The 25,916-nt window shown below is 39.2% G+C and overlaps 1 protein-coding gene and 3 long non-coding RNA genes across 4 annotated transcripts in view; 2 read left to right on the top strand and 2 right to left on the bottom strand.

The window, feature by feature from the left end:
- The window catches only part of LOC116724472 (NACHT, LRR and PYD domains-containing protein 3-like), a 331,270-nt gene that overhangs the window by 269,926 nt on the left and 35,428 nt on the right, over positions 1-25,916 (top strand). The window contains exons 5-11 of the mRNA XM_032570190.1: positions 14,442-14,520; positions 14,668-14,893; positions 15,008-16,290; positions 16,354-16,793; positions 17,242-17,415; positions 18,090-18,263; positions 19,936-20,109. Coding sequence (XP_032426081.1) covers positions 14,442-14,520; positions 14,668-14,893; positions 15,008-16,290; positions 16,354-16,793; positions 17,242-17,415; positions 18,090-18,263; positions 19,936-20,109 — 2,550 coding nt within the window. The remainder of the gene's footprint in view (positions 1-14,441; positions 14,521-14,667; positions 14,894-15,007; positions 16,291-16,353; positions 16,794-17,241; positions 17,416-18,089; positions 18,264-19,935; positions 20,110-25,916) is intronic.
- LOC116724681 (uncharacterized) lies at positions 3,265-3,947 on the top strand. The gene is made up of 2 exons (XR_004340237.1): positions 3,265-3,576; positions 3,709-3,947. It is a non-coding gene; the product is annotated as an uncharacterized LOC116724681 (long non-coding RNA).
- LOC116724621 (uncharacterized) lies at positions 11,523-12,174 on the bottom strand. Its single transcript, XR_004340172.1, has 3 exons — positions 11,972-12,174; positions 11,687-11,898; positions 11,523-11,615 (listed from the first exon to the last, which is right to left on the bottom strand). It is a non-coding gene; the product is annotated as an uncharacterized LOC116724621 (long non-coding RNA).
- LOC116724666 (uncharacterized) lies at positions 22,359-24,105 on the bottom strand. Its single transcript, XR_004340222.1, has 2 exons — positions 23,895-24,105; positions 22,359-23,646 (listed from the first exon to the last, which is right to left on the bottom strand). It is a non-coding gene; the product is annotated as an uncharacterized LOC116724666 (long non-coding RNA).

Below are 25,916 nucleotides of genomic sequence, written 5' to 3'. Positions count from 1 at the left end.
ATCTTTCTGATTATTTCCTGTTTGTATTTATAGTCAGACCAGTTACTGCAGCAGGAATCAGCTGTTCTTTTCTCTGGACTCTTTTCTCCTCATGATTCCATCATGAAACATTTTCATCAGAACTTCTCTCCTTCCTCATGAAGGTTTTATCAACCTGCCTCTAATTTCACTGCAGACTTTCTGCTGCTCTGAAAGAAGAAACTAAAAATCATGTGAGTTGTGATGTCATCAGTCCCACCACATCCCTCACATTTACTTTCAGTTTAGAGTCATTTTGTTGTTCATATATTCTTCATCAACTCTTTGGATCATTTGAACAAACTGTAAGTTTTCTTTTTTTCCTTCTTGAACTTTGACCTCAGGAACTTTCTTGTTTGTTTTTTGCTCTCTGATGTTTTTAGAAAACATCCACTTCTGATTTCTGGTCAAAGTTTCATCTCTTCCTTTCAAAGGTTAATCTTCAGGATTATTAGATTATTGATGAACTGCAATCAAACAACATGAACAGCTGATGTTTCTTTGGTTTTTCTCTGAACAAACTATTTCATGTTTCTATTTGCTGGATTCAAACTTTGAGTGATGTTTCCCAAAAAAAGATAGAAGATTAAACCATGATTTATCAGATATCCTGACTTAATTAAACCTTGATTTGGTTTCACAAAACCAATAGCACATTTGTTACATGGTAATTAATCCTCTGCCAGTAACCTGCTGCTCTTAGTTCAGCCTGGTGGCCCAAACCCATCAGAATCCAGTGTGTTTGTCACTGATTACACCTTCTTGTCTGCATGTCTTGGTCTTTTTTCCCTCCCTGAAATAAAATGCTGCAAATTAATTTTAGTATTCAGTCATGTACTATTATTATTTTCAACATTCAGATTCAGATGACAATAATTGTTCTCACTGATAAACCTCAATGCCAACTCCAGACAGCCAAACTCATAATCAGTCCTGCCGAGCCGAGCTTGTAAATTCTCCAATGTTTGTTCCTTAGATTTCAGGAACTGCAACTGAAAAGTTCCTCTCAGCAAGAATCACTTCTTGTTTGTGGTTCTGCTCACACAGCATCTGAGTCTGAGTGTTCACAGCAAGACATTTCCTTGTATGAGACAGGCAGCCTCTCAATGGGCAGAACAGCTGCCAATGTTTTCTGAATTTCATGATACACCAGATAACAGCCAAGTCCAAACAGCAGAAATCTTGTCATCAAATATTGAATTATATATACATCTTAAAAATCCTCAACCAACAATATTTGACAGATGCAGGGTCTTTCACTTCCCCCAGGAATTCATCATGTATCCAGGTGTAAATGTCCTGTTGGGGCAGGAAGGCTCTCCTTTGCTCATTCTCCTCATCAAACCCAGATCCATAGTTTACAATTCAGAAGACATGCAAAGAAAGAGAGGATCCAAAAGTGATAGTTCAATACACAGAGCAGAACACAGAGCAGATGAGGAAGGTAATAGGAGAATAAAAGCATCCGCCTTCACTGAGAGAAAGAGAAAAAAATAAACACTATCAGATCCGCACATTATAATATTGACTTCCACTAATGGAATTTATCTAGCGTAGCATCAGTGAGCCTGTGAGCAACTCATGGTTTCTTTAAGACATTTATTAACACATATTCATCTGATTTATTTAGGCCTGGCTCAACATAGTCGCACCTCCTTAGTTTGGTTTGGTTTTTGTGGAATGGATGAAGCTAGAATGAACTAATGTGTCAAGCTTGGGTTTATCTCTCATCCTGGATTTCTGAATGAGACTTTTGTAAGAGAGCTCTCCACCATTAAGTTTATATACAACACTTTCCTGCTGCTTCCTTTCAAAATAAAATATTAAAATGTGTTTGATTCAGTCAGAATAGTAGTTTTTTTCAGATCACATAAGCAACTTGTAGTCTGTTTCACTGCAGACCTTCTACTTCCTGATTCTTCTGCTCTGAAAATAAAAACTACAAACCAGGTGAGCTGTCCACAAGCGGAACAAGTCAGAGTTGGGCCAGGGGGCGGGGCTAATGACCGGGTCCTTTATACCCAAATAATAAAACTCATGATAATACAACTTTAAAACATAGACATGCCTGCAACAGCAGAGCTTACAAGTTTCACCACCACAGACTGTCATTCTGAAATCCATCAAACAGACATGAAGTACAACAAACCAAGAGAACAGAAACATCAGGCTGCTGGTCACTAATGATGAAACGACACAAATTCAAAGCAGTTTAGAACCGCGGATAGCAATTGGATTATTTTGACACTTTATCAATTTCAACTCAGAGCCTGAAGCAGCTAGCAACTGCTGAAGCTACGTTTATTGTTGAAACCTACTTTTTCCCCCGAAGAGTTTTTGCGGCGCTAGTGCCTCGTATTTTATTGTGACAGTAAGCAGACAGGAAAGAGGGCAGAGGACATGCGGCAAAGGTCACCGGGAGTCGAACCAGCGACGTCCGCATCGAGGACTAAGGCCTCCACTAAGGACTAAGGCGTGCTAACCCCCTGCGCCACCACAGCAGGCCCGAGAAACCAATTTATGTTACAGTGGTACCTTCACATTACTTAAGTTGATCCATGGGCGTAGTTTTGTTTATGGACGGTCGTGACATGTCACGACCAATATTCAAGGGATATAAAATAGTCCCGACCAATTTTTGCCATATTAATAAAAAAAAAAAAACATATGTATTTTTTAACAAAAACAAAATAAATAAACAAAAATCTACATTGATTAGTTTAATATTTCAATATACTACGCAGTGGTAGCATTCATTTTAAAATTCGCTGTTCTGAACTATGACGACCCGCTATTGGCTCACAGAACGTGGATCTACGTTCTTTGATTAGCTGCAACAGGCGGCGGCCAGCTGGCCACACGCGGAACGGAAGCTTGGTCCATGGTGCTGAAAGTTGTAACAGTCATTATACTGCTTGGTTCCTAGACATGAGTAGGTATCACCACAAGGGGGCGCCTATTCCCTTTTTCTTTTGTTGTACTATTGTACAGAGTAAGAACTTGTCTTCCATGTGGTGTAGAGGAGATCATCGGTGATGATGAGGTGCAGAGCGGTGAATTATCGTTTCTTTTCTCATGTATGAGACTGTAATGTTAGTACCGTGGAGACCTGGCTTTACATGGACGAAGTGAAAATAAAGTGACAGTGTGGAAAACTTCAACAGTGCGTCCTGCTGTTTTGGGTTAGAGTGGCTAACCACCATTGCTAACTCCTTCTCCAACCTCTCACCGCACCGTCACAAAGTGAACGCGTCTCCTTCTGAGTTTGACATTTATTATGAGTCTCCGAGACCATGTCGCCACCAAAAAAGAAAAGGACGACAGACATTAGAAGTTATTTCGCTACCTCGGCTGTAAGTACAGTGAGTGGACCCATAAGTTAGATATCTATCACGCAACGCATTTGTTGTAAAGTCCGGTGTTTAGTAAGGTCAGCACTGAATGTGAGGTAGAATAGGTCTGTTAATTATGTAATATTTTTTCACATAGGATGCTCAGACAGCAGAGCAAGGGGCAGAGCAGAACGATGGAGAGGTGGCTGGAGCTTCAGGGCTCCAGGTGAGGTGTTAGTTCTCAGATATGTAATATACTGTGAAATTATCTCAGTAAATATGGCATTTGAAGTGTTAGTCTTAAATTAAGTTAAGCCAGTGTGAATACAAATCAGGTTACGCTTTGTTTGCTCTATAGGAGGCAGTCAGTGTGAGTGCCAGTGACCAGGGAAGTCAAGGCAGCAGTGCCCTGGACATGGGGAGTGCGCCATACCAGCCTGATGTAAAATTCATTGCAGCACAGCAGCTGCCCAATAAAAGGTTGCTGTTTCAGGCCAAATGGTTTAGCCTCTTCCCATGGCTGCATTATAGCCCCACTATGCAAAAAGTTCTTTGTTTTGAGTGTGTCAAAGCCTTTACCATCAAAACGACCTCCTTGTTCACATTGCTATTGACAGCACATTTGACATATTACACTATATAAATAATATAATACACTATATCATATAAATATTTTTTAAAGTAAAAATAAATAGCTAAAGTTTGACAACTATTATCAAAGTTTGTCTTTACAATAAAATGCCTAAAATGTTAATGAAGTTACGTTTTTTATTCATATCTTCAAATAGCAAATGCACATTGAATTATGGAATTATGTTAATATGTTCATGAATACATCACTGTTAAGGTGTGTGTGTGTGTGTTCATCAATAAAAATGATTTAACAGAATCAGCTGTATCAAATGTAATTATTGTGCCTCAAAACAATTAAATAATCACATCAAAAAGTTTGAAACGTTGCCCTTAGTTTTTTTTGTCATTCCTATATATATGATAGTGTGTGAGAGATTGTGTCAGTGGCATTCATTACCTTAAAATACTTTGTAGAACAAAACTATACGAAGTTCGGTCCATTTAATTGTATTAGCTTGCTGGCAGATAAGCCACTTTCAATATGGCGGACGCTATAGAGCATCGCAACAACGAGCCGACCGGAAGTTATCAAGAGATAACGTCCGGTTCAAAAGCGCTGTCGTCCAATCAGTGATTTCTCAGGTCTCCAACTGGGACAAACCCTTTCCATTTTGTTAATGTTGTAGTGTTTTTGAATTTGGTGAAGTGGTTGCACCTCAGGGCCACCATCTAGTGGACTGATAGTAGAAGTGCAGCAGCTGATGGCAGCTTCCTCTGCCTCTCTGCTGTCTGACTGCATTCACCTGACACTGATATGAAGCAGAGAAGAAGAGCCAATCAGAGGAGGAGCAGCTGATCTTTTTCCAGCTCTAATGATGTAAAGGATGATCAGAGTTGATGTGCAGATGAATGATGTGTGTTTCCTCTGCAGGTGAAGGTAGAAAGTGTGTGTGAGCTGATGTGAATTCAGCAGAATGGATCAGTGTGAGGACAGAGAGGAGGGAGTCCCTCCCTCTAAAACCACTCTGTGTGGGGAAGATGAGAGCCAGAGCAAAGGTCAGAGGTGAGGTCACCATCTCTAACTGTCCACAGCCCTTTTCACACAGCGTTCACTATATCAGGCCAGAACAGACGTGGTGATGAAGCTGCTGCTGCTCCTCTTTGCTGATTAAGTTTTAATCATCATGTTTCTGTCAGGATCCATCAGAGACTCAAACCAGAACCAGAACCAGAACCCAGCTGTGTGTCCTTTAAGAGTGACATGTCAAAGGATGAGTTCATTAACTTTAAATCTCCTGGATCTCCACCATCAGAGAGGTGAGCTGTTTCTAACTGCTGTAACTGTTCAGTTTATATCTGTTATTGTGGCCATGTGATGATAACAAGTTCTGTTGGGTTCTGTTGTCATGAGAACATTAGACTGAATTTCAGGTTATTTTTTGTTCATTTGCATTACATCAATGACATTGATATCACCAAGGTAACATGATACCATGGAGACAATAAAGTCCAAATGTATAGCTGGTACCGCAAAAATGAATGAAAGAACTTCTAAGTATTAATCAGGTCCGTTTAGATTAACAATCTTTACCCAGAGCTTCTACACTTCAATCTAGTTTACAGAATTCTGAATATTTGATCTGATGTTTCCCTGATATCCATTTAATCATCATTCAGGTAGTGATACTGCCCCCTACTGGCCAGTTATTGAATCATACATAAGCAATTACAGGTGATGAATAACAGGGAAAATATAAGCTGAATAAATTCACTTTTCAATCAGGTCACATTTGCATAAACTATTATATTGACATAACTTTTTAGCCACAAACACTTAACTGCATTTTCTTCTGTTTCGCATCAACTTTATTTTTCCAAACAAAACAGACACATTTATTTCATCCAATATTAATTTAACACACAAACACAAAAGGCAGAAGTGAGTTTAATTTCTAGATTGATATTTGGATTGTTCTCTAAATCTAAATTTAATTTATTTTCCAGACAGAGTAATGCTGAAAGAAAAAGGCTTTTATGAATTAATTTTATGATTCCAGTTTCATCTCTGTGGTTCAAACATCATCCAACATAGTGGATTATTAACCATTTCCACAGTTAAGATAAAAATATCTCATGTGGATATCTTTCAGAACCAGATGGTCTCTAACGGACCATCTGGTTCTGATTGAAGCTCCATCAGATCCTCCTTGGATGGTCAGAGTGGAAATGATTCCTGGTTCTTCTCCATGTCAGAGCTCAACACTAAGATCACCAAACTTCTCTCAGTCATTTCAAACCAACATGTTTGTCTCAGAAACAGATTTTTCTGCTCTTTCAACAAGGCTGGACATTATTCAGGAGGATCAATGATCAGAAACATGTCATTTACTATTTTTACCTGTCAAATTATAATCATATTAACATAGGCTATTCAGCCTCATGGTTTAGTTATTATTCACCTAGTTAAACCGTGAATCCAGATCCCATCACACATAAAGCAGATAAACTTCTAACTTTTTCTCCGCAGTGATAAAAACCACTGACTGTGGCCTCAATAACTTATAATAAATTAAATTAAACGACTTCACTGAAAATACCAGCAGTTCAGCTGCTGGGATCTGAACATGCAGCCTCACAAATTCCTCCTGGTTGCATCTGCAGAGAAATCTGCGCAAGTTCATCAGTCATTTGGATCTGTCTGCAGGGGCGCCGCCAGGAATCTTGGACCCCAAGACAAAAAATTATCATTACAGGAAAAAAAAGATTTCTGCTGTCATTGGCAGCTATGCTAACTGGACTGAGCATTCACAACAGGCTATGCTAGCTGCAGCATAGCACAGAGCGAGAGGAGGGAGGATGAGCAGCACCACATGAGATTGTGATTGACAGCAATGAAACTCACCTGCCACGGATTGGTTGTTTCTAGATAGCAATGGGAAAAGTCAGAGGAAATAGATTTTTCACAGATAATCTTTCATAAAATATTGTCACAACATAATGACAGTTTTAACAAATATGTAAAAACAAATATTTTTATATAGAAATTACATATTGCAGCTTTAATTTCACTTAGGAGAGGGCAGGTCAGGAGGGACGTGGGTTAGAGCTGCTGCTGACTGACTCATCTGTTGTTAAGTGTGATAAAATGTACAGGTACCAGTTAAATATTTAAATATCTTGGTAATTTTTGTCCTTAATTCAATAAATGCTAGTGAAATGGAGGCAAATGGTTTGTAGCTAAAACTCAATTTACAACAAATTTAGAATCCAGAACAAATTCTTCCAGAACAGGAACATTTAGTTTTTATTATTATTATTTAGGATCTGTGGAGTTCTCATTACTTTTACTAATTTAGAGCACATTTAGAAAGTCCAGAGAATATTACACTGATCTAGCATCCCAGAAGTCCAGAAGTTACTTACTTACACTTATTTAGCATTTAGCAACCCAGAACAGAGATTAGAACTTGGAACCCAGAAAAACTACCATAGCAATTATTTTTAGACTCTTATTCTTCCAAACCAGAACAGGAATTAGACCAGAGGAAACTTATTTATACTTATCTAGCAACCCTGAATAGGAGCATCTAGTTTATTTACTTTGATCAACATTATTAGCTTTTTCTGCTTTTGCTCTTTATTTTGGTTTGTTATTTTGTTTATATTTCCTTTTAATTCCTGTAAAGCACTTTGTATTGCCTTGTTGCTGACAATGTGCTATATAAATAAAATTACCTTTACCTGAGCTAACTATGGCAAACGATTGATAATCTCACACAGTCTACCCACCTCTCAGAGAACTGGGTTACAAATTGACACTCTTACATTTTTCTTTCTCCGTCTCTCTGTTTTTTTGAAAATCTTATTTTATAATTTTTATTGGCAGTATAGTAACCGCCACAGTCGATCTTGTCTTTAACTGTCTGCTGCTGAACACCATCAAGAGCACTAAGCAGGAAAGAACCATTTCATGCAGATCCAGGGGGTTCAGGGTAAATATGGATGTGTGTTTTTAGCTCTGGGAGCGGTAACAGTTCATTTTTACTGGTAAAAACAATTTTACAAAACACAATGTGATTAATTTTGTAGTTGACAGGGCCTTATTTTTTAATTTCTATTAACAAAACAAATAATAATTATTGTTGGGGGGCCCCCTGTCAGTCAGGGGCCCTTGTAATTGTCCTAACTTTCCCCCCCTATATGGTTCCCCTGGTTGATGTATAAATAATGTTTGTTTTAGCCACAAAATGCTCAGCAGCAACCAACAAATCCCAAACTACAGCATAGAGCAGCTCATCCATGTAGCAGCTATGTAGCCTGACGTAAAAACATTTTGCTAGACAATGTCAAACATTGAGAAGTTTTAATTATTGTTATTAAACTTTATCAAACACAATGTTTTGAAGCTCAAAATACCTCAGAAATATTCAGAACCAACCATGAGAGTCAACTCATTTAAAGTTTAAACTCAGTTTCACACAAATACAAAGAGCCTAGCATAAATGTTTGGCTGTTGAACTGGACCGTTCAAGCTAATTTTCTATTAGCAGCTTTACAAATCTTTTACATTACTTTACATTACCAAGGCAAATTAAAACAAACCTTTTCCAAGGGGTGACAGCCTGCTGGTTTCCGTTATAGTGCCACTGGTTTCTAAATGCATAAAACCCATCCCCACGTCTCACGAAAACTAGGGTTGAGTTTGTAAGCTTCTTTGCTAGGCAGTTAGCGGGAACACACTGCAGGTGGTCACTTTTGGAGTTTTATTGTACATTAAATTGTCACTTGTCTGTTGTTATAAACCGTGGATCAGGTTGAGGCTTTTAATGGTTAAAAAATGTGTTGTAGATTTGTGTTAAGAGCAGTTATAATGATGGCAGAGCAGTTATGATCTTGCCTTGGAAATGTGATTGGCACTTTTAGAAATTTTAAATTTGTTTGAGGTTGGTGTGTTTAAGCCTCGTCTAAACTCGTCTCTGTCTTTAATGGCGAGTGTCACTAGTTTGTCTGGTTGGTAGCAACCGGACTTGTTCGAGCTTTAAGTTCAGTGGAAGGAAAAAGTGTGCTTTGAGCCTGGTTGTAAAATGACCTTTCTGGTGAAGGAGTTAGCCCATGTTTTGTTGGAATCCCATGAGAGTATGGTGCTGAACCATGCTGGGGTTGTTGTGGGTGTGACTCTCCCTGTTTTGTTTGGTCATATGTGATGAGGAGAATCCTAAACACTTGGTTAAGCAGTGATGTGACCTTTTGGTGTTGTGGCGATGTCGGCTCATTTTGGTTCGACACTCTTTTGGTGCTGCTGGCTGTGAGACAGCAGTAACTTTGAGTATGGTGCTGGACCATGCTAAGGGTGATCATGTTGTGGGTATTGATCTCCATATTTTCGGTCACGTTTGCTTACCTGACTTGTGTAGCAACGTTTAGTGGTAGTGGACCACTTGTTGCTGTGACCATTTGTGTTGAGTAACACCAGTTCAGATCTGGTTGGATTGCTGGTTATTGCTTTGGGGAGTGATAACTGGGTGAATCCATTTTGATTTGGCTGTGAACCTGTGGTAGGTCACTTGTGTGCCAGGTCTGTGTTCGTAAGTGACTTTCTCCTCTTAAGGTACCTAGGGGGTGTTAAAGCAGAAAGAACATGTCCCGTTTCAGCTGCTGTACCATTCTTTGCCAGTCTCTCTAACCAGTGACCGACATGATGGGCACAGCAACTTATGGCTGTGGGACATGTTGGTCATCCTGAACACTAAATTTTGGTAATGTATTACCAGCTCAAACATTTTTAAATTCATATTTGTTGAGTTTTTTTAAAGGTTCCCCTTTGGGGCCCTTTCCTTAAGGGAGGGGGTGTTACGGCCCTGGGCCTTATGGGCTGGGTTGCAGGTGTCTTGTTGTCTGTATTTCTGCTCCTCCCCTTTACAGGTGCTGCTGATTTTATTCATTTGGAGCACAGAGCATTTAAACCTGGCCATCTCCACCTACTGGGTTGCCTTTGGCATCCACTTCCCTCCTTGTGCACATTTGAGTTTGTCTTTGGTTTTGCACTTTAACACTCCCATATGCACTCATACAACACATCCAAGCATTTGCATTACACCACTGATACTGACATCCACAATCCATTGTTGTTTTTGTTAATATTACTTTTTATGCACTTTAACCACTGCATGGCCTCCTGTTTTTGTTATGACCTTGAGAAAGTCATAACATCAACCAAAAGAGTACAGATTACGAAGTCTGAATACTGTATTACCCTTCGATAATTATTAGATTTTTATTAGATTTAGAGTAGATGGACATATCAAACTACCTGATGCAGTAGTTCACTCATCCCTTACACTAAGGAAATGAGGAAGTGAGGGATCAGTGGAGAGCATCAGAGTTGAGCCTTTTTTCATTCAGAGTCATCAGTAGAAAGAGAAAAATGCAGGAAGAAATGATAAAGGCGATAAATTAAAATGAGGTCGATAATTTTAATTTATCATTTGATTGATTTATTGTTTATTGCAACAGGGCTATGTATGTAGGTGTGTGTATATGACAACAGTCAAAGAAATTGGTAACACTTTATTTGACGGGTTGTGAATAAGACCGTCATGACACTGTCATAAACATGACATAACATCTGTCATGAACATGAGTCATGAATGTGTCAGATCATGAATAATCATGATCTGACATAAATTTGTTATAAAAGTATGACTGATTAAACTTTAAAAAAGTATGTAGCTTTATGTTATTAAAGCTAAAGTTTAATCAGTCATAGTTTTATAACAAATTTGTGTGAGCTAATGATTGCTTGGTTAATGTCAAGTTGTCATAACAAAGGCATTTTGAATAATGTCAACTTTAATTAAAAGTGTAATGATTTACCGAATGACACTTTATGACAACAGTCATAAATATTCATGAAGACTTACTCATGTTCATGACAGATGTCACAACCCGTCAAATAAAGTGTTACCAAGAAATCCATCATAGAGTTGCATTGTAAACCTGAAAACATTGAAAAATCAGCATAAAACTTAAATCACAATCACGGAAAAATCTTGAGATATCAAAAAGCCTAATGATTTGAAAACAGTTTAAAGTCTCGTGACTTGTATAAAAGTTGAATGGAATTTCTACATTCAAGTAGGCAGAAGTAGTAGGCTGTGAAAACACAGAAGATTCTTCCTGAATCTTGTGGACTTTTGAAGCTTTTATGGGGCTAAATTTGCATAAAAGCTGAAATATTTCAAAAAGTATGGTAGTATAATTTAGCAAAAGATATAGCACAATTCTGCAAAATAAGCTGAACGCTTTGATATATAAATTGAAAAAAAATGGTTAAAGTTTGCAAAAGTAAAGACCAAAAAACTTCAACAGGATCTTAATAATACATTCTCACTGATAAAAGAACATCAGTGAATAAAACAGATAAGTTTAGATCCACATTCTCTTCCCAGTGCATATGCAGGTCCATCTAGTTAACAGAAATCTCAATATTTGATTTGATGTTTTACTGAGACCAGTTTAACCATCATTCTTATAGTGATTCTGTCATGTTTTGGTTTACTCGATTAACCCACATGCGCAGAACACACTAGAGAGACCAAAGTAAGTTCAGTGATTTATTAGAAACACGGTGCAAAATGTGAAAAACATCCAGGATGGGACACTCGGGAGGGCGGAACCGGACCAATGGTCTTCCTGAAGAGGAACACAGAAGTGAGAACAGAGTGACGGGAGGGAAACGGAAGTTCAGCGGTTCGAGGCCTTACTTGCTGGTGGAAAAAGCGGAGCTGAGAGGGATAGGCAGCACGGTGGATCAGGGGTTGGAGCAGAGAGGATGGGCGACTGCGGCGTTGGAGGGCAGACAGGTGAGACAGGCTCTTCGGGAAACAAGGAGGATCAGGTCGTGTGGTCTCGATGATTCTTCCGGCCACTGGGAATCCAGACGGACAGAATGCCGGCAGTTCCGCGGCAACGAAACCTGAGGCAAGGCCGCAAGAGCAGAATTTTAGAACAGAGCAGGTGGTCTGAGGTCAGCAATAAACTGGATCTACCATTTACGAGCTAACACTCTGGCACTAGAGTGTTGACGATGTCCTCCTGAAATACTCCTCCCAACAAGGTAAGTGGCAGCAGGTGTGCCGGTAGGATCCACCGACCACGCCCACTACGATGTTCCTGAACGCCCCCTGGTGGAGAAGGCCGCAGGAACCTCATCCAGTCCTCCAGAGATCCACAACAGATACTCCCTGTACTGGCGAGATATTGAGGTCATAAGTAAAAAAAATACTGATGGTGGATTACAGGAAACAAAATATTTAACCAGAATCAACATAGTTTTCTGCTGTAACCTCTAAACTATATGTAAAGAACAAACAAATAAGGACATAGTTATATTAAGTATTAGATTGACATGACTTTTGAAGCACAAATATTTAAATGTGTTTTATCCTTTTTTCCATCAAACTATTTTCTCCCAGATGAAACAGACTAATTTATTTAGTTTAATATTAATATTAACACACAAACATAAAGGCAGAAGTGAATTTCTTTTCTAGGTTGATATGTGAATCGTTCTTTAAATATGACAGATTAATACTGAAAGAAAAAAGTTTAAATTTAATTTTATGATTTCAAGTTCATCTCTGAGCTTCAAACATTATCCAATATGGTGGATTATCAACCATTTCTACAGTTAATCTAAATAATATCTCATGTGGATCTCATTCAGAACCAGATGATCTATAATTGACCATCTGGATCAGATCCTCCTCTCTTAGTCATTTCAAACCATCATGTTTGTTTCAGAAACAGTCTTTAAATTAAGTAAGAAAAAGGGAGGGGGTGTAATTATTTCAAATTTCTATTTTGTCACATACACCTACACTGTGTGCACAATTACTAGGCAAGTTTTAGTTTTGACCATATCATTTTATGCACATTATTCAACTCCTAGCAGTAAACATGGAATGCTTATTGAATATCAGCTAATGTGTATTTGTTTAATGAGGAAGGGTGGGGCTTAAGGACACCCTATATCAGTGTTTCTCAATTTCTGTCTTAAGGCCCCCCTGCCTTGCATTTTTGGCTGTTTTCCTTTCTGCCACACACCTGGATTGAATCTGTGGGTGATTAACAGCCTTCTGTGGTATTTGATGGCTGCAGAAGAGGGCATGCAATCATCTGAATCAGCTGTTCTGAAATAGAGCTGATCATACTAACACATGTAGAGCAGGGGGGCCTGAGGACTGGAATTGAGAAGAACAGCCCTATATCAAGGTGTGCATAATTGTTAAAATGCTTCTTTTCCTCAAGCAAAATGGGCCAAAAAAGAGATTTACTGTAAGTTACTCTGAAAAGTCCAAAATTGTGAAAAGTCTTTCAGACGGATGCAGCACTCTTGAAATTATGCAGATATTGGGGCATTATCACAGAACCATCAAATGTTTTGCTGCAAATAGTAAACACTGTTGCAAGAAAAATGTTGAGAAACAAAGATGTACAGTACAGACCAAAAGTTTGGACACACCTTTTAATTCAATGAATTTCCTTTATTTTCATGATTATTGACATTGTAGATTCACACTGAAGGCATCAAAACTATGAATAACACATGTGGAAATATGCACTAAACAAAAAAGAGTAAAACAACTGAAAATACCACTTATATTCTAGTTTCTTCAAAGTAGCAACCTTTTGCTGTGATTACTGCTTTGCACACATTCTGCATTTTCTTGATGAGCTTCCAGAGGTAGTCACCTGAAATGGTTTTCACTTCATAGGTGTGCCCTGTCAGGTTAATAAGTGGGATTTCTTGGCTTATAAATAGTCATAAAAATAAAAAAAACCCCATTGAATTAGAAGGTGTGTCCAAACTTTTGATCTGTACTGTAAATTAGCTGCAAAAAATTTGAGAAGAATCAGACATGAAGCTACCAGGAATCAGTGGTGCAGGAACAAGTTGAATCTTTCAAGAAGAGGCAAAATGCAAAAATGCATAATTTTTATGCAGGACAATGCTCCATTGCATGCATCAAAGTACTCCAATATGTGTCTGGCCAGTAAAGGCCTTAAAGATTCCTCACCAGACCTAAACCCCATTGACAACACCTTCATATCTCCATGTTTGGGTGTTGATGATGATGAGCTGCTGCTTCCTAAATCCATGTCAGACTAACAGTGGACACATTTCTACAACCCACTGTGAAATACCTGGGAAAGCCAGTCTGGTTCATCAGGACTTGGTTCCTGTGTGCGTTGTGAGAGCAGTTCAGCAGGGAAGGAAAGCTCCATGATGTGGTTGGTGAGATCTGCTGGATCTCAACCAAACTGAGCAGATGTGGACCATCAGAGGTTCTTCTAGTTCTTAGATCATCTTATGCTTTCTGACTTTAAATTATGTTCATGTGATGCTCTATTTTTCTATATTAAGTACTTTTAATGTGAAATCTTGATGATTTCATCTGTGAATACTGCTGGATAAATATTTTTCTGACATCCTAATTGTTCCTGGTTCCTCCACAGAGTGGACCAGCAGAGCTCAGAGGTCCCCAGTTGTCCGTCTGCCCAGCAGCATCAAATACAGCTGGACTCTATATTTATGGTCTGTACATGAACAACAACTTTTCCATGAGTTCTGTTCAAAGTCACCTTCATGCTGCACTTTGTAGACCACAGGAGTGTCAGTCTGTCCAACATCCATCTGGTGTTTGGCTCCATGATGTTTCCTTCATCTATTATTCTGTTTCAGCTGCTGGAGGACAACATTGTCGCTTTTGTGAAGAAAGAACTGAAGAAGATCCAGAAAGTTCTGAGTCCAGATTACCCAGAATGCTCAGAGAGTCAGAGAGATGATGAGGTGTTGGAAGGTGAGGATGAAGAACAGAGGAGGAGCAGCAGAGAGGCAGTGATGAAGATCACACTAAACATCCTGCGGAGGATGAAGCAGGAGGAGCTGGCTGACCATCTGGAGAGCAGTAAGAGGATTTCTTCAGAGATTTGAAATGGTAGATAAATCTGCTGAAGTGATGTAATGAAATTCAAAAGAGGATTTTTTTTCATATCTGATTTTCGTTATTGTGTTAATTTAGGACATTTTGCTCCAGTTTGTCAACATCAACATAAATCTGGTTTGAAGAAGAAGTTCCAGTCTGTGTTTGAGGGGATTGCTAAAGCAGGAAGTCCAACCCTTCTGAACCAGATCTACACAGAGCTCTACATCACAGAGGGAGGGACTGGAGAGGTCAATGATGAACATGAGGTCAGACAGATTGAAACAGCATCCAGGAAACCAGACAGACCAGAAACAACAATCAGACAAGAAGACATCTTTAAAGTCCCACCTGGAAGAGATCAACCAATCAGAACAGTGATGACAAAGGGAGTGGCTGGCATTGGAAAAACAGTCCTAACACAAAAGTTCACTCTGGACTGGGCTGAAGACAAAGCCCACCAGAACATCCAGTTCATATTTCCATTCACGTTCAGAGAGCTGAATGTGCTGAAGGAGAAAAAGTTCAGCTTGGTGGAACTTGTTCATCACTTCTTTAGTGAAACCAAAGAAATCTGCAGCTTTGAACACTTCCAGGTTCTGTTCATCTTTGATGGTCTGGATGAGAGTCGACTTCCTCTGGACTTCCACAACAAGGAGATCCTGACTGATGCTACAGAGTCCACCTCAGTAGATGTTCTGCTGACAAACCTCATCAGGGGGAAACTGCTTCCCTCTGCTCTCCTCTGGATAACCACACGACCTGCAGCAGGCAGTCAGATCCCTCCTCAGTGTGTTGGCATGGTAACAGAGGTCAGAGGGTTCAATGACCCACAGAAGGAGGAGTACTTCAGGAAGAGATTCAGAGATAAGCAGCAGGCCAGCAGGATCATCTCCCACATGAAGACATCACGAAGCCTCCACATTATGTGCCACATCCCAGTCTTCTGCTGGATCACTGCTACAGTTCTGGAGGATGTGTTGGAGACCAGAGAGGGAGGAGAGCTGCCCAGAACCCTGACTGAGATGTACATCCACTTCTTGGTGGTTCAGACCAAAGTGAAGAAGGTCAAGTATGAAGGAGGAGCTGAAACAGATCCACACTGGAGTCCAGAGAGCAGGAAGATGATCAAGTCTCTGGGAAAACTGGCTTTTGATCAGCTGCAGAAAGGAAACCTGATCTTCTATGAATCAGACCTGACAGAGTGTGGCATCAATATCAGAGCAGCCTCAATGTACTCAGGAGTGTTCACACAGATCTTTAAAGAGGAGAGAGGTCTGTACCAGGACAAGGTGTTCTGCTTCGTCCATCTGAGTGTTCAGGAGTTTCTGGCTGCTCTTCGTGTTCATCTGACCTTCATCAACTCTGGTGTCAACCTGATGGAAGAATCATTTACACTTCAGACAGCCTCGTTATTTAATAAACCTAAACTAAAGTCTCTCCATCAGAGAGCTGTTGACCAGGCCTTACAGAGTCCAAATGGACACCTTGACTTGTTCCTCCGCTTCCTCCTGGGATTTTCACTGCAGACCAATCAGAGACTCCTACAAGGTCTGCTGACAGGAAGTAGCTCACAAACCAATCAGGAAACAGTTCAGTACATCAAGGAGAAGATCAGTGAGAATGTGTCTGCAGAGAAAAGCATCAATCTGTTCCACTGTCTGAATGAACTGAATGATCGTTCTCTAGTGGAGGAGATCCAACAGTCTCTGAGTTCAGGAAGTCTCTCCACAGATAAACTGTCTCCTGCTCAGTGGTCAGCTCTGGGTTTCATCTTAGTGTCATCAGGAAAAGATCTGGATGTGTTTAACCTGACGAAATACTCTGCTTCAGAGAAGGCTCTTCTGAGGCTGCTGCCAGTGGTTAAAGCCTCCAACAAAGCTCTGTAAGGTCACAGATTGTTACTGTATTTTTTATAGATAGAAATACGCTAATGATTAGATAGATTCATGTTTCAGTTTATATATTGGTGTATTGTCTCTGCATAGTGTCTCAATGTGGGTGGACACGCAAAAGAGAAACAGACTTCCTTCAGCAGCTGGACAGAATGTTGAAAAATAAAGCAGCAAAATTCATCTTTATGTTAAATTTGAAATTGGATTAAATTTGTTTATATTGTAATTTTATAATTATATTTCCAAACTCCTTGTTGCCTGTAGTTCTGTCCTTTAAGGTTTTATATCAAACTATAAAATTAATCCTTTCTCACCAAACACATAAGCATGTGTAAAATAAGATAATTCCTTCTTTGTCTAAGAAAAACATTGTTGATTGGAAAAAATTTAAATTTTGTTGAATTGTTTAATAACAGATTTTTCTCCCTGTCTCCTCAGACTGAGTGGCTGTAACCTCTCAGAGAGAAGCTGTGAAGCTCTGTCCTCAGTTCTCAGCTCCCAGTCCTCCAGTCTCAGAGAACTGGACCTGAGTAACAACAACCTGCAGGATTCAGGAGTGAAGCTTCTCTCTGCTGGACTGAAGAGTCCAAACTGCAACCTGGAAACTCTCAGGTAACTCTGGGCACTTGACAAATTCCTGCATCTTAGGAGCAAAAAAAAACATTATTACAGATCCCAGCAGTTGCTTGGCTTTCTTATTTATTCCACATGTTACCAATCAATCCATTGTCTGAATGAACTGAATGATTGTTCTCTAGTGGAGGAGATCCAACAGTCTCTGAGTTCAGGAAGTCTCTCCACAGATAAACTGTCTCCTGCTCAGTGGTCAGCTCTTAGTTTCATCTTAGTGTCATCAGGAAAAGATCTGGATGTGTTTGACCTGAAGAAATACTCTGCTTCAGAGGAGGTTCTTCTGAGGCTGCTGCCAGTGGTTAAAGCCTCCAACAAAGCTCTGTGTAGCCCCTGGTTAAAAACCATGCACTTAAGGCCTGTAATATTTACAAAATATTTACAAGGCTGAGCAAAACTCATCCACTGTTAAAATTGAAATTGGATTAACATAGTTAATTGTGAAAATTTATAATGCTATTTCCAACCTCCTTGTTACTTGTAGTTCAGTGTTTTGAGGCTGGAGGTCCAAATATATAATGAACCAGTTCACAACAAATGCAAAGTTGTGTAAAATAAGATAGTTCCTTCTATGTCCGTTAAAAACATTGTTGATTTGAAATAACATAAATTTTGAGGAATTGTTTAATAACAGATTTTTCTCCCTGTCTCCTCAGACTGAGTGGCTGTAACCTCTCAGAGAGAAGCTGTGAAGCTCTGTCCTCAGTTCTCAGCTCCCAGTCCTCCAGTCTCAGAGAACTGGACCTGAGTAACAACAACCTGCAGGATTCAGGAGTGAAGCTTCTCTCTGCTGGACTGAAGAGTCCAAACTGCAACCTGGAAACTCTCAGGTAAAATTTTCTCGATGCTAGTTATTTCTATCCACTAGCTGCTAGCAGAGATTGGAAAAATATTTGACCCATTTAAATGATTGTAATCGGGTGTTCCAATAACTTCAATGGCCACAGGTGTATGAAAGTAAGCACCTAGGAATGTAGACTGTTTTTACAAACATTTGTGAAAGAATGTGTTGCTCTCAGGAACTCAGTGAATTCCAGAGTGGAACTGTGATAGGATGTGCAACAAGTGGGTTTTTTCATGTCCTAGACAACTGAGAACCTATAAATATGTAGAAATTGAATATTTGGGAAGTATCATAACTTAAAGCTGAGCACCAGAGTTTCCTAGAAAAATTTTCAGAATTTTTTGTGGTTTTAAAGGCTCTACATTGAAGATGATAAGAAATAAAGACATACATTATTTTGTATTACTATCAGCTTCAATAGCCCCTCTGCTCTCGGCTCACATACGGAGCTGTCGGCTAGTAGTAACACTCAGCCACTCCAGTTTCAAATACTCTTATTATGAAAGTAAGAGTTAAAGAGTTAAACATAATTGAAATATTAGCAACATTCGACAGAAAAAGGAACTAAGTCTATGAAAGCAATGTAGCCAGTTTTGCTACTTTAGATTTAAGGCATAATAATGCAGTTTATCATGATTCAGCCGAAGTAATGAACAAACTGTGGTCTGATTTTTGTTAGTGTGTTTCTTCCTCTTAAGCAGTGAAAGTAAATAAAATGTGTTACATGTCTTTTGCTGTAAGTATTTACTTACTGGAGGGTTTTTGTTTGTGCTGCAGAGCCACAGCTAACAGCTAGCTCCTCACTTCAGCGGCTCTAACGGAGCCTGTGCCGTTCAGCTGCTGTTGCTCCTCCTACAATTTGGACTGAACCATTGTTCTAAGAATGGTGGGGGGGGGTTCCTTAAAATTTATTCTTGTTCTTTTCTTAGATGAATGGCAGATTTACTTTGTTCTTTGTTTCTATTGCATTTTTATATTGATATTGTTTAAATACAAAGGTTTCTTTCATGATTTATTTGGGGGGACAATTCCAAGATTGCGGGGGTCCGGACCCCCCGACCCACCTGGGATTTACGCCCATGTCCATACAGGTCAGCCTGTGTCCAGTTTGAGTGAAAAGATGTGCAGGTGATCCAGGCTTCAGAGACCAAGCAGTGGCAGCACGAGGCAACATGTAGAGGCACCAGCTGTGTGATTGGTCCACTCTCCTGGTTTTAAATGCATCAACTATAAACCTATCTATGGAAATAAATCTGCTCCACCAGGCCAGTGAAACGATCAGAGCAACAAAGACTCTTGCAATCCAGCTTTGTAAGAAAAAAAGAGCATTTTTGCAGATCCTTCCTCCCAGGAGTTGTTAGACTTTCTAACCAGAACTGCTCCCAAAAACTCTTACATATGATTATAAATTGCTCTACTCAGCTGGACATTTTTTCAAACTGATTATGCTGCTTTTATTAAAGGTACAGCATTATTATTCCTCTATTGTGTCAGGTTTGACACCTATTAAAGACAAGTTGAACAACACTGTCTAAAATAAGACAGTGTTATCTAAAATAAGATAGTTCCTTCTATGTCCGTTAAAAACATTGTTGATTTGAAATAACATAAATTTTGAGGAATTGTTTAATAACAGATTTTTCTCTCTGTCTCCTCAGACTGAGTGGCTGTAACCTCTCAGAGAGAAGCTGTGAAGCTCTGTCCTCAGTTCTCAGCTCCCAGTCCTCCAGTCTCAGAGAACTGGACCTGAGTAACAACAACCTGCAGGATTCAGGAGTGAAGCTTCTCTCTGCTGGACTGAAGAGTCCAAACTGCAACCTGGAAACTCTCAGGTAAAATTTTCTCGATGCTAGTTATTTCTATCCACTAGCTGCTAGCAGAGATTGGAAAAATATTTGACCCATTTAAATGATTGTAATCAGGTGTTCCAATAACTTCCATGGCCACAGGTATATGAAAGTAAGCACCTAGGAATGTAGACTGTTTTTACAAACATTTGTGAAAGAATGTGTTGCTCTCAGGAACTCAGTGAATTCCAGAGTGGAACTGTGATAGGATGTGCAACAAGTGGGTTTTTTCATGTCCTAGACAACTGAGAACCTATAAATATGTAGAAATTGAATATTTGGGAAGTATCATAACTTAAAGCTGAGCACCAGAGTTTCCTAGAAAAATTTTCAGAATTTTTTTGTGGTTTTAAAGGCTCTACATTGAAGATGATAAGAAATAAAGACATACTTTATTTTGTATTACTATCAGCTTCAATAGCCCCTCTGCTCTCGGCTCACATACGGAGCTGTCGGCTAGTAGTAACACTCAGCCACTCCAATTTCAAACTCTTCTTATGAAAGTAAGAGTTAAAGAGTTAAACATAATTGAAATATTAGCAACATTCGACAGAAAAAGGAACTAAGTCTATGAAAGCAATGTAGCCAGTTTTGCTACTTTAGATTTAAGGCATAATAATGCAGTTTATCATGATTCAGCTGAAGTAATGAACAAACTGTGGTCTGATTTTTGTTAGTGTGTTTCTTCCTCTTAAGCAGTGAAAGTAAATAAAATGTGTTACATGTCTTTTGCTGTAAGTATTTACTTACTGGAGGGTTTTTTGTTTGTGCTGCAGAGCCACAGCTAACAGCTAGCTCCTCACTTCAGCGGCTCTAACGGAGCCTGTGCCGTTCAGCTGCTGTTGCTCCTCCTACAATTTGGACTGAACCATTGTTCTAAGAATGGTGGGGGGGGTTCCTTAAAATTTATTCTTGTTCTTTTCTTAGATGAATGGCAGATTTACTTTGTTCTTTGTTTCTATTGCATTTTTATATTGATATTGTTTAAATACAAAGGTTTCTTTCATGATTTATTTGGGGGGACAATTCCAAGATTGCGGGGGTCCGGACCCCCCGACCCACCTGGGATTTACGCCCATGTCCATACAGGTCAGCCTGTGTCCAGTTTGAGTGAAAAGATGTGCAGGTGATCCAGGCTTCAGAGACCAAGCAGTGGCAGCACGAGGCAACATGTAGAGGCACCAGCTGTGTGATTGGTCCACTCTCCTGGTTTTAAATGCATCAACTATAAACCTATCTATGGAAATAAATCTGCTCCACCAGGCCAGTGAAACGATCAGAGCAACAAAGACTCTTGCAATCCAGCTTTGTAAGAAAAAAAGAGCATTTTTGCAGATCCTTCCTCCCAGCAGTTGTTAGACTTTCTAACCAGAACTGCTCCCGAAAACTCTTACATATGATTATAAATTGCTCTACTCAGCTGGACATTTTTTCAAACTGATTATGCTGCTTTTATTAAAGGTACAGCATTATTATTCCTCTATTGTGTCAGGTTTGACACCTATTAAAGACAAGTTGAACAACACAGAAAAGACAAGAGAGTTAGATTCTTTTGTACTCGCGAGGAGAACGGACAGAGATGTGTTTACAGTTACAAATCTCCAACCGCTCTGAAACACATTTGTCCGCTCTTCTCTTTTTATTACTTTCAGAGTCCCTATCACAGAGAGCACTGCAACTCTAAGGGGTGGGGTCAAAGCATTTTAGTTGCAGTGCTAATGACAATCACGAACTAAACACATGTTATCTTGCATTAGAACACAGAGTAAAAACAGAACAGGTCGTATATCTTCAAGGCGACGATTCGTCAGCTATCTAACCGCTCAAAGGAAGAAGAAGTCCTGGTGAGTAATGAACCCCATGAGCACAGTTATCACTGCTTCTCTTCAGGGAGGCCCTCTTGTGAAGACGGAGATAAAGTAGATCAAAACATACAGAAACAGTCTTTATGTTTAGAGAAAAGAAAACAATCATGGAACATCAAATATGAAACACTATTGTTATAAAGGAAACAACAAATATATGATAATATATACATTTCACCTAACATTCCCCCCTGTTTATCACATATTTGTTCCAATTCTCATATCCCTCCAAAGGCAGTCACTTGAAACAATTTTCAGCCGGGAGTTCATTTTTAGGAACGCAAACATGCTTACACTCAGGGATCATATTCAGCCCACAGGTTAGGGTCTGGATACAGGTTAAGAGAGTCATCATCAGAGTATTCTTCGTCAGGCTCAGGATGTTTTGCTAACAAAGGATACATCTGTGCCTTCTGGTCTTCCATGGGAGAGATTGCTGTGGTAATGAGACGGTTAAACAAGGAACGCAGGCAAGGAATACAACAACATCCACACAAGGTTAAAATTGCAGCAAAGACTGCAATTGATACTAAGACAGAGGACACAAGGGTTCGGTACTCTCCCAAAAACATCCATCCATGCATCCCACATGGAAGTATTCACACCAGAGAGTTCTGTCATTTTGCCATTAAAGGTACGGAGACCCACAATGGCCTTCGTCAGGCTCCCGTTAGCTGCTGTGTTTGGCAGAAATGTGCAGCACCTTCCTCCAAAGATAGCACACACCCCCCCCTTTTTCAGCTAGCAGCATGTCAAGAGCAATGCGGCTTTGGAAAGCCATCAGTGAGGTAGCGGCCAGCTGCTCGTGCACCGCCTCGAAACCAGCCTGTGTCCAGTTGCCCAGTTTTTGCACGTTGTAATGGATGTAATTGATTCTGTCTACGTTTTTGTTTATCGTACACCACCAACAAATTGAAGATTCAAAACCAGCTGAAATTTGGTCGACTAATTTATATGCATCAGGTACACCGCGAGGGACGCCGATGGCGGCGATGTACGTGGGATCATCATAATTTTTCCATGTTAGTTCGCGTTTCTCTAAATGATACCACTGCTGTGGCAAAATGCTAGATAAGGTGTGAATTAGATCTTTTGCGGACATAGGATAGACAGACACAGGTAACAATAAGGAAACTAATGCACAAAACCCTGTCACCTTTCGAGGTAATCTATCAAAAAGTCTGTCGTCCCCGCACCACCACCAACATCTGAACGAGAAACAGGGTTAAAGTCATTGTTTACATTGATTACAGCAGTACACATGGTGTCTGAAAGATTTCCCAATCTTTTCCCAGACCCTGTTATATTTACACATGAGAAGTTACTCGGAGCTATCTTTAGAAAAAAAAAGGTTTCTTTTCATCTGCAGCTGTAAGGGGAAATATTGAATCATAAATCACACAGGTGCTATTAGGATTAGTCTTAGTCATTACTTCTAATAGACATTGTTTTGTAATGGTTGCTGGAGTCACACGAAGTAGAGGCCTTGGTTCCATACATACTACACAATACAACAGTCGTTCCCTGATGAAAACACAAAAATAAAATCAAAAACAACATATTTACTCGCCACTTCATCAAAAGTGCATCAAACCTAAACTATCAAAATGGTATTTAAGAAATTTAACGGAAAAGTGAAACTTCTAAGATTTAAAACCTTTTGAGGTCGACGCCCGCCCTGTGGCGGGCATGACATCATGCATTTAAAAGACTTCTGTATAAAAAAAAAAGACGCCATGAGAAGTGTGCATTTCATTACACTGTAAAATCACAAAGTTTAGGATGTTCTGAAAATAATGATACCAAACAAGGTAAGGTAAATAGTTTTTATGGTGAAAATATAAGGGTAAATTCAAAATTAGACCAAAACGGCCATTTAGACCCAAGACTCCAAAGGGTTAAAACAGTAAAAGTGCTTATTTCTGGCAGTTTTAATGATTCTTTACAGCTACTAAAGACCCAAATTTTAGCTTCCCAGAAAATTAAAACATTAAAGACCAAAGAAAAAGGATTTTGAATAGAAATGTACCACAGCAAAATAACCTGGCTCTTCATTGAGAGCTGTATGAAAGCATATTACAGAAAGGTGAGTGGAAGGTCTTAATTCCGTCAATTAACTTTTAGCATGTTTTCTTGAACCAAAAAGGTCAGAACTTAAGGAGAACAACAAATCAGTATCAACAAAAAAAAAAAAAAAATAATAAACCTCGTCGAGTATTTCTGTGATTAAATTTTAAACAACCCAACCCCTCTGACAACATAACAAGTCTGAATATGGCCATTTCATGAATACACACATAATTAGGTCCTTGACAATGCAATAAAATGTATCAAGTAAATAGTGATGGTCAGTGTTTCTCACACTACGTTACATATTGTGAGGTTGGTGTGCCTTCATTCCACGGCAGTGCTTCACCTATCGCTACATATACCTCATAAATAACCCTTAAAAATTCTTGTAATGAGTTCGTAGCCCTTCATATCTGCGAAACATCAAGAAATGAGAAAAACAAAAACAATATGCAACAAAACTACAGATAAATGCACAGATGGACTAAGTACATGATCACAACTCAAAAGGCAGAGGAAAGCACTTTAAACTTTAGTTTTAGCTTAGAAAAGAGCATACAAAAGTTTTGACTGTTCTTATACTTGATTGTTTCTGAGATAAGTTAGGAAACTGTCTAAAAACACAAAGAAAACCTCAAAAAAGCCATTTCTAGTAGTCATTTGTAAACATTCATAAAAACTCCTTCTCCCATCCTACAAAAAGCTTTAGCTGAGCTGAACCAGGTGTTTATGTACATATGTGGGAACATCTGCGATAGCTGGTAGGTGCAGCCTAAAATACCTTAAACAATAACCATTACATCAGGATGAGACAGAATGGGGAAAAAAAAACAAAAAAAAAACTAAACAATTATATAACAGAAACACTTCAAGTTGAAGCCCGAGGGTGGTAAACAGGACTTATTCAAGATCTACAAACACACACCACACTATCTAGTTTAGCCCTCTATGGCATGACTTTTTATTTTTGTGGGGAAGAAATATTTTCCTGCATTCTTTGGGAGCTTGGTGGTCCCTAATTACATGTCAATCATAAAATCGGACTCTGACACCTCCTGGAACCAGATTTGGGTTTGTTGCCTCAGGGTAACATTGGTCTAGAACACCAAGATTGTCTACACTGATTATGAGAAATGAAATACAAATCAAACAAAAACTATATTCATAAAAGAACTATTTTTTGGACAAAAATATGTCAAAAATCATGCCCCCCAAAAAATAAAATAAAGGAGCAATGTGAGGTACAGCTATGTGGTTTGTTGCCTGAGGGCAACGCCATGCCATAGAGGGTTAGAAGAGAAATATGCTACTGGTCTCATTTTATCACCATGTTGTTGAACCAGTACAGAAGTCATAAAATGACCTCTACAGTCTACCATTTGAACAAAAGGTTTTTTATAGTTTGGTAGAGAAAGTGCTGTGCTTTACACAAGGGCCTGTTTTATTCTGCAAAGGGCCTCTTCTGCTTCATCTGTCCAACTCAGCGGAGAGGACATTTTAAGATCTTTTTCATACATCAATTTGCTTAAAGGAGCCACAAGTTCTGCATAATTGGGCACCCAAGTTCGACAATAGTTAGTTAGTCCTAAAAAGGACATCATCTGTTTTTTGTTTGTGGTTTGGGGGCTTGGAGAATTGTTTTTTTTCTATCCTCCAATATGGTTCGTCCCCCTGCACTCAAATCATGACCCAAATATTTTACTTGTTCTTTACATAGCTGGAGTTTATTTTTATTGACTTTATGACCTTCTTCAGCTAAATGTTTTAAAAGCGCTAAGGTGTCTTGCTTACAGGTTTCCATGTTTGGAGAGGCTAATAAAACATCATCTACATATAACAAAACTTGGCTCCCTCCTG

This window comes from Xiphophorus hellerii, chromosome 8, assembly GCF_003331165.1.
Source record: "Xiphophorus hellerii strain 12219 chromosome 8, Xiphophorus_hellerii-4.1, whole genome shotgun sequence".
Lineage (NCBI taxonomy): Eukaryota > Metazoa > Chordata > Actinopteri > Cyprinodontiformes > Poeciliidae > Xiphophorus > Xiphophorus hellerii.
Note: the sequence above shows the minus strand (reverse complement) of the source record. Positions and strands in the feature narration are given on the sequence as shown.